The 8,731-nt window shown below is 34.9% G+C and overlaps 1 protein-coding gene across 2 annotated transcripts; it reads left to right on the forward strand.

Annotated features, from left to right (window-relative positions):
* Positions 1-342: 342 nt before the first annotated feature.
* On the forward strand, positions 343-8,047 carry LOC110719509 (putative protein TPRXL). 2 transcript variants are annotated; one of them, XM_021898462.1, is made up of 9 exons: positions 343-1,033; positions 2,796-2,917; positions 3,400-3,487; positions 4,235-4,787; positions 4,962-5,015; positions 6,058-6,155; positions 6,637-6,762; positions 6,922-7,011; positions 7,761-8,047. In XM_021898462.1, the coding sequence occupies exons 1-9, from the start codon at positions 977-979 to the stop codon at positions 7,776-7,778; spliced, it is 1,206 nt and encodes a 401-aa protein (XP_021754154.1). In that variant the 5' UTR covers positions 343-976; the 3' UTR covers positions 7,779-8,047. The 2 variants fall into 2 exon arrangements, with proteins under 2 accessions (XP_021754154.1, XP_021754153.1); XM_021898461.1 differs by having other exon boundaries at positions 353-1,033; positions 7,534-8,047.
* The last annotated feature ends 684 nt before the right edge of the window (positions 8,048-8,731 follow it).

Here is an 8,731-nt window from a genome sequence, read left to right on the forward strand (position 1 = left end):
GCCACTATTAGAGCACTTACAGCAGTGAGCAAAAATTTTGCCCACGGGCTAAATGTTGAGCAAAATACATAAATTCGTATTGAAAGCAGTGAGCAAAAAAAAAATTGCCTGTGAGCAACTCTCAATTTGCTCAAGAGATGGGCAAATTTGCTGATGAATAGTGCACGTGGGACCCATCCAGAAGAACCAATCAAAATCCGCCACATGTCTAAGCAAAATCTGAAAAAAAATAAAAAAAGCAGCAATAATTTGCTGACACTTGTCCCAGCAAAATAAAAAAATAAAAAAAAAAAAAAATTGGAGTAGTATGGTTAAATTTAAAAACAAAATAATAAATTAGTTATTGGTGTCTAGGAGAGAGAAAATAATAGTGGGATATTGAAAAAGTATAAGAGAGATTGGTGGGCAAGTATTTTTTTGCTCGTTGGTGTGATAGTTATTGTGAAAAAACTTTGCTCATGGACAAAATGATATTTGGTGAGAGAGAGGGTGGGAAGAGAGAGAGTGAGCAGGTTGTTTTTTGCCCACTGCTGTGAGTAGTCTTAGAATGGCCCAATAAGCCATGTCAACGGTCCATTAGAAAGTGAACCAAAAAAGACCACCGAATCACTTAACACACGAGCGCCTGCTTCATCGATCATGTTTTGTTTGGCATATTCTTTTTTTTTTCACTAACGGAACTATAATCTACGGTTCAAATTAAAAATAAAACCAATCATATCATCAACGGCTATAATTTCATCTCACCGTAAATCCCCAAATATTTTTTTATCATTAAATTAATTCTCACCTTCATCAGCAGAAAAAAAATAAATAAATAAAATAAAATTACAACCCCCAAATTATTTGAACCAAACAAAAACCCTAATTATTTCCTGCTACTTCTTTCTCTCTCCTCTTTTTTCTGCAAAATTTAAATTCGTCAATTTTTTCTCTTCTCTTTCAACTATATTGGCGTTTCTGAGTGTCGAATCAAATGATTGGTACAAAGCGTCGAAACGTTTCATTGAGCTCCAATGCTGATGAAAACCCTGTGAGTTCAAAAGTTTTAATTTTTTAATGATAGTGTAATTTGATTTTAGCTTATAATACTATTTGATTGAATACCCATGTTTGGTTTTTCTTAATTTCTCTGGGTATTTGATGATATAGGGATTTATATTGTAATTATAGTGTATTTTAATTTTAGAATCAATGCTTTTTTATTGGTTAGAAGTTTGTAATTGTAACTTAAACATAAATCTATGTTGTTTAATTATATTGGGTTAGGTAGAGTTTGTGTTTAGATGTTAAGTGAGTGTGTTAAGTTAGCTGAATATGTGACCTGCCACAAATATTGGTGCAAATTTGGAGTTTGAGCTAAAAAATTGAAAAAATTAGGTGGTACTTTGAACCTTTCAGTATGTTGGCAACAGTTTCCTCAAGCAGTAGAATAAGTGGATTTTCTAGATCTGTTTCGAAAGACTGTTCATAATTATGACTGGAATGTCCAAAGACATCTCGATTGTAATATGTTTTATCGATCCTGCAAGTGTGACTGATTTTGGATGATAGATTGATTCGATATACTCGTTGTTGATTGACCTGTAACTTATCTCGAGTCCACTCATTAGAAGCCGGTTGCCATTTTTTTTCTCTATCTATGGTACCTTGGGTGCTGTTCTTTTAGTAATCCTGTTATTCTTGAGCAAGCTCAGAATGTTCGTAAAGAGTGTTGTATCACGTTTTGTTTCTGAGATAGGTACACTATGAGTTGGGTTTGTATTCAAGAGTTTGGTTGGGGGGGGGGTCAGATGGTATGAAGAAATATCCTATTTGATCAATAAGCACTTGATTAGTTTAATATTGTCTTAGACAACTTATTTGTTATAAAGTCTTTCTTTGAGTGTTAATGAGAACATATACAGAACATATACAGTGGCGATGAATTGGCATTAGTTGAATGTTTGTATGAACTCATTGATCTCAGATTTGGCAACTTTGGGGCTTTTCCTTTAGTTTTGTGTGGTGGATCTCATCTATGTGGCAAATTGACAATGGATACACTTTGAGCTTGTTGCCTTTTTAATATCTTACCAAGAGCATATTTTTAATTGGAGATGCTTGCTTTTGGGGTGGTGGATTTGTATTGATCTCCTTCTGTTAGAGGAATCAAGTTGAATGGAAAATTGGAAATATGTAACTACATAATGTTTTTCTTTGTCTAATAAAGTAATAATTCGGTTATCTTTTGTCCAATTTTCAATGTTTGATGCCCTTATTAGACTTTGATTATAAGTTAGTCTCTGGTTTTATTTTATAGGTGTATCCCGATGAATGTTTATGATGTACTCGTAACTTCTAGGTAAACAAGATGAAAAATTCTAATCAATTGTAATGAACTGGCCTAAGGGGGAGTGGTAGTGTAGGCAATGCATATTTAGTGGTTAGAATAATTTAGATAAGAAGCTAGTCAATAGTTAGACTATAAATGCCGATAAAGAGAAGACCAGTAAGGGAGAAATCATGAAGAATACTATTGAGAATTTTCTATAAGTTTATTTTACACTTTGGGTGAGAACAAGCCTCTAGAAAACTTGTATTATCTTGTATTCCAGCGTTTAGTGCATAATTTCACCTCCATTCTCTAAATTTCTGCACAATTTTCCCAGTTTATAACATGAACATAATTTTGAGCTGTTTTAGGAAGATTTTATGGCTATTAGTCAATCCTTTCTGTATCAGCTGTTACATCATTAAGGTGAAGGGTAGGATAATGAAATGTCTATTGCACTTACTTTCTTCTCTTCATGCAGTTTCAAAGTAAAAAGACCATAGCATCACCATCATCTGGAGTGGAAACAGCTGCAACACCACCATTGGATCGGCGTAAGGTTGCTCGACAACATGTGAGGGCTTTAAATACTGAATTCGCAAGGTCCATCTTCTTTCTAGTGGAGTTCTTGTTTATTCTATGTATCTATTGTTGGATCACCTTGCTTGTTTTGTGACGTTTGTGATCTAAAAAAGACTGTCTGAATCTTCTTTCTAGTGGAGTTCTTGTTTATTCTATGTATCTATTGTTGGATCACCTCGCTTGTTTTGTGATGTTTGTGATCTACAAAAGACTGTCTAAATCTTCTTTCTAGTGGAGTTCTTGTTTATTAAATGTATCTATTGTTGGATCACCTCGCTTGTTTTGTGATGTTTGTGATCTACAAAAGACTGTCTGCACTCAGCAATAAACTGGTGTTCTTTTGGCTCTGAAGTGTGATGCATATATCTTATTTTGATTTTCCTACTTTGAGTGATCCCCTTTTGAACTGTCTTTGTGATTAGATATATGTATTTACCTCTTCATTATTTGCAAACCTATATATTAGATACCTTGAGTTTTATATTGTTTAATGATGTCGACAGTTGGGTGCAATCTCAGTTGCGGGATCACCCAGATGAACTTTGGGAAGATGGCGTCAGGGACTACCTAACTCAGGGTTCGGACATACTGGTATGATATGCTCCTTTCCAAGTTTTAAATTCACTATCAGTTTCATGCTACTCGTGGTGTACTGAATTATAACTGAGTTATATAGACTTGTAGTTCTCCTTGCCTGATGAGAAATTATCTTTATATTTTAAGTCCTTTTATCATTTAATATTTTAATGATGATTTAAATGTTCTTCAGCCAGATTTTGGTACTTGGTGATATTGGTTTCTAGTAAATTTGTGTTCATGTACCTCATTATTTTTTTTTCCTGGCAGGTTGGTTTTAGCTGGATTTGTTTTATTTTTTGGGCTCTATTTGGCTACCCAATTACTTCTTCCTTTCTATCTACCCTCTGTTAGTGTTAAATTGTGGAAAAGTTAAATAGCAGAGTCACAGAAAAGAAATTGATGTAGGAAAACAGAGAAGTTCAAATAGAAGAGACAGAGAAAAAGCTTTGTTCATATCCGAGCCATGGCTGACCACCAATCAAATCTGCATATTACAGAATTACACTTAAGCTTATGGTTCATAATGCATTTATTGTGCAAGTAGTATTATTCTTTTTTTTTAAATTTTTTTTTTAATTAACAATAGGGTTTTGAATATATGAACATACATGTTCTCCTATTCAGGCCTTTTGACCTTAGTGTTTGTTCTTGCTTTTGCAGTTTTTCACTGTTAATTGTTCTTCTGTGTTCAATTAAGTTTTAGATAATTATTTTTATGGCCAACTTTTTCCAATGATCAATATGCCTCTTGTTTAACAGGAGAAATTTGCTGATGTTGTTAACTGGCTAAAATCAAATACTGGTAGTGAAGGTAGTAGTGTGCCTATATTGGGAACCCACAGCAATGAGAAGAAAAATACACCACATGCAAACAACAAGGAACTAAATTTTGGCCCAAAGTTATTTAACTTCGGTATGTCTAATGCCAATGCGGGACTCATATCTTCGTCAAACTCTGGAGTTTCCAGCACCCAAGCCTCAGTTCTTAACACAACTTCAAGCTCATCCCCTTCATGGAATTTAGGATTGTCTGCCAGTTCTCAAGCTCTTTCGCAAAGTGTGAGTACTGCTCCAACAACTTCATGGAGCTCTGGAGTATCCACTGATAACAAATCCGTATCACCAGTAAAAACTGTTAGCTTTTCTACTTCGCCTAATTTTGGTGTATCATCAAACAATCAAGCACCCTCATCGACGACTACCACAAGCTTTATGGGATCCACAAGTTCTGGAATATTCTCCAACAGTCAAACACCACCATTTGGTGCTTGGAATGCTGGAAACTCCTCCAACAGTCAAACATCTTTCTTTGGTAGGTATTTTTCATGACATACGGGAAATGGGACATCTATTTGAAGATGAATAGCCATTTCCTCCCAGAGAGTTCTGGGTTATTTTACTTAGATATGGGCGTGGCGGCTCATTAATTGTTTAAACTAATGCTTTTTAATTGATAATTAATTAATACTCTTTATTTTGTACTCAGGTAATCTGAAACCGGCAGCTTCAAATGACACTGCTAAGGAGGATGCTCATGAAGGTATGATACAAATCCAGTTTTCTGTCTAATTTCCTCCTCCACACGTATCTTTTTGTGTGCTGGATTTTAGGAGGGATACAGGGAATTAGTCATGTTTTTAACTTTTAAGTCATAACTGGAAAGCTTATTATAATTATTTTGTTGGGAAAACCTAATTATTTTTCTGTCTATGCTTTCTAGCCTTCTCTTTGGGACTTTGGGTGTATGTCCTTTTGAGTTTGGTCAAGAATTGGTGTACTTCTGTTTAGCTACTTTTCGCCAATCATTTATTCTCTATCAAGGAGGATGTGTTCTTTCTTTGCAACCGTTTCTCACCTCATATTAAACACCCATCATAAGAATCATAACTACAATATAACAAACAGAAAAGGTTCTGCTTAATTGCTCTCAATAAACTGAGTTCTTGATAATGATGTGTAGATTACAATTGATTATTTTAGTCTCTAAGATGAGACAACATGAATTTAGAATTTGTCTCGAGGCAGTTTTTTACACATAACGTGTCCCTGGAACCGAGCTATGCCTTGTTCTTTTGAAACATCAGTGGTGTTTGTCGGGCATTTCCAATTTAAACATTTCCTTACTAGAAATTCATGTATAGTCTGAAGCTCTGGCGACCTAGAATACCTATACATATGTTTTTCTGACATGCTCTTTCGCTTCACTTAGTGCCATAATGTTCCATAAATGATAAGTTGGTGCTCTGGGTTCCTGCATTTCCCTGTAAAATATCCCAAATTTGATGTCTGCAATGTTTTCTCTTACATCTCCTCTTCTGGAATGTGCTATACCTGGAATTTTTCTGTTACTTTAATTGTCAATTCTTCTTTATTAGACACACATATACCTGCTGCATACACCTAGATTCTAACATTCCTAGACACTGCTAAAGACTGGATCATAATTGGATTCATGGTTTATTTGATTTATTTATGTTGAGAACCTTTTCTTATTTATTTATATATGTTGAGAGCCTTTTCTTATTAAATTAGCTGTGCATGCGTATCTTTCCAACTATTGCTCAAATTATATGAATCTGCAGATAATGAACCTGAGCAGCCTAGCAGCCCATCTGTGAAAAAGGCTGAAGAGAAGGGTATCACTGTGGTGCATGAAACCAAATGCAAACTCTATGTAAAGGTACTGTCTGAATTTTATATATTGCCCTTCTTTAATTTCCGTTGTGTGAGTACTGCATAGACAGCATATATCCTGGCTTTTAAAACGACAAATATGAAGTACTTATTATTGATGAGTATTCTACAAGGTTTGGAAAGTAGGCTGTAGTGTCACACAGTTCTAAACTGTTTCATAATATACAATGGTATGCATACATTTTGCGCCTGTTATTGAGTTTGTCACATAGTTTGCAGAATCTTGGTTAATACTCTTTTCTGTATGCTGACTGTCATTTGTAATCTGAAGTGTTTTGTGATACGAATTTCCTGGATCCAAGATTTTGGTAGGCACTTTTTTGGTCATGTGATAGGTTGTGGCATATGATTAAATGAAGATTTCAGTTGAAACATAGTACAGTATTATTTATTTATTTGTTTATGTAAAGAGACTATCACACCTATTTATATTGATATTAAAATGGTGTTTTTTTATTGCTTTCCAGTCAACTGATCCAGCTGATAAAGAGCCATGGAAGGATAAAGGTACTGGCCAGCTCTCCATCAAATGTGTGGAGGGTGCTAGCAAGGGTACCAAGGAATCCAAGCCAATAGTTCTTGTTCGTAATGATGTATGTTTCTGATATTATGCTTCTTGTTGACAACCATATCGTAGTATGTTTGAATGATTATTCATTTATAGTTTCCCATTGGACTTCCCATCTGCATATCAGCATTTTATAATTTCTGACTGCTGCTATTGTGTGTCTGTTTATCTGTTGGTTTTGTAGGTCGGAAGAATTATGCTTAATGCTTCAATATACCCAGGCATAAAGACAAGTATGCAGAAAAATGCCATTGTGACCATATTCCATACTTCGGTAATACACTACAATGCCTTGTATTGAATTTACCTTGTGTATATTTGTTTCCTTGTACCCCTGTTGTGTTGTTACTACTTGTCGCTGCTGCTTAAATATTACTTATACTAAATGTAGCGACACCTTGCAAGTGCCACTAATGTTTCATCTTCTCTTTGCTCTTTGTTATAGTAACCCCAGTCCCTGGAAAATTGCTATTGTATGCATGGTGGAATGTCTTTTTGCATTCTGCTATGCTCTCCCATCTTGTCCTCTTACTATCTGTTTCCAACATAAAGTTTCAAGAAATAGGTGGACACAAACACTTTGTTCATCGCCATAGAGCCTTGTGCTTTCTTACCATTTGCTCCTTTCACTTTAACTCATCCTTGACTTCTGTTGGCTAGCGTTTTTCTTTTTGAAAATAGAAGTGACATACTTTCACCCAAAAATTTCTCTAGGCAGTCTTACTATGAGATGAGATGCACCATAACATATTACATTTTTGTGGCTAATTTTACTATTCTCAATCCATTTGTGTAGGAGGATAGTGAAGGGGAATGTAAAGTAACCCCCCGTACCTTTCTAATAAGAGTAAAGAATGAAGTGGAACGAAATAAGCTGGCAGACACTATACGTGAACATGCACCAGCTGCTTGAGAGCCAGATAAACTATTTGTTTATGATTGTAGTTTCATAGTTCTTCGTGGGTGACCTGGCTGTATTTAATGTCAGCCAGCGGTTATTTGTTTTCTGCTGCAATTTTGCAGGAAAATGAGTACAGATGAACCCTTTTGTGCCAGAATTTGTTTTACGATATCCTCCAATGCTTACAGGAGATGTTGATACACAGGAGCAGGGAGGGCATGTATCATAAACAATAGTGAGAAGGTTAGAAAATTTTCCTCTGCTCTTGTCATTAAATGGTATGTATCATGATATTAGGTTTGTCAGATTGCTTTGTAGGCTACAAATCTGTAACTCAAAGGCAATGTTCAACTCATACGCAAAGTAATCGAAATGGTTTTCCATAATTGTTTCTCTTTTTTCGATGCCATGTATGTTAGTGATAGTGTGATACTGCTCTTGTTCCATCAATTGGCACTGGTTCTCATAATGGCTGCCAAATGCTAATATATACGAGTACTCCCTCTGTCCCAAAGTTACAGATCCATTTTGCTGACTTCCTTGTATGTTCCATCCCTTTGTCCCGAACTAGTTTTCACTTAAGTGGTGGCATGCTAAGATGATTAGGAAGTCTAATCATAAACCATTTAGCATTACAATACATGCGACTTGCTAGCGATTATAATCTTTAAAAAATTAACGAGTATTTTGCACCTTTGTTGCCCTTGTAACTCCTCGAATTTGGCTGTCTTCAATGAGAAAGCTAATAATGTGAGCTCACATTTACTGCTACCAACTACACCCACCCAATTCTAGAGAATTATTAGGTGTAGAATTCTCACATTAGTAAATGCTTTCAAATATTTGACCACATCCAAGTACACTACCAGAAAATTTTAGGATATCATAAAATAGTGAAATAATTTTATTATTTCGTTTGCTAAAGTGCAAATTTCACTACTAATATTTTTTACTATCTTATAATGTGATTTGTTAAAAGTTTTTTTTTTTTGTTTTTTTTTTCTCTGAAACATGTTAAAAGTTGGTATTTGAAAATATGCATTGACAATAATCCAATCTTCTTTTACGGATATATATTCATACAAAAATGTAC

The sequence above is a fragment of the Chenopodium quinoa genome, unplaced genomic scaffold, assembly GCF_001683475.1.
Source record: "Chenopodium quinoa cultivar QQ74 unplaced genomic scaffold, ASM168347v1, whole genome shotgun sequence".
In the NCBI taxonomy this organism is placed as follows: domain Eukaryota; kingdom Viridiplantae; phylum Streptophyta; class Magnoliopsida; order Caryophyllales; family Amaranthaceae; genus Chenopodium; species Chenopodium quinoa.

Bases quoted from the DNA above. Each gene is read 5' to 3' on its own strand.
- LOC110719509 (XM_021898461.1), top strand. From the start codon at position 977: ATGATTGGTACAAAGCGTCGAAACGTTTCATTGAGCTCCAATGCTGAT. The intron at 6,156-6,636 runs GTACTGTCTGAA...ATTGCTTTCCAG, and splicing joins AATGCAAACTCTATGTAAAG to TCAACTGATCCAGCTGATAA. The intron at 6,763-6,921 runs GTATGTTTCTGA...TTGGTTTTGTAG, and splicing joins TAGTTCTTGTTCGTAATGAT to GTCGGAAGAATTATGCTTAA.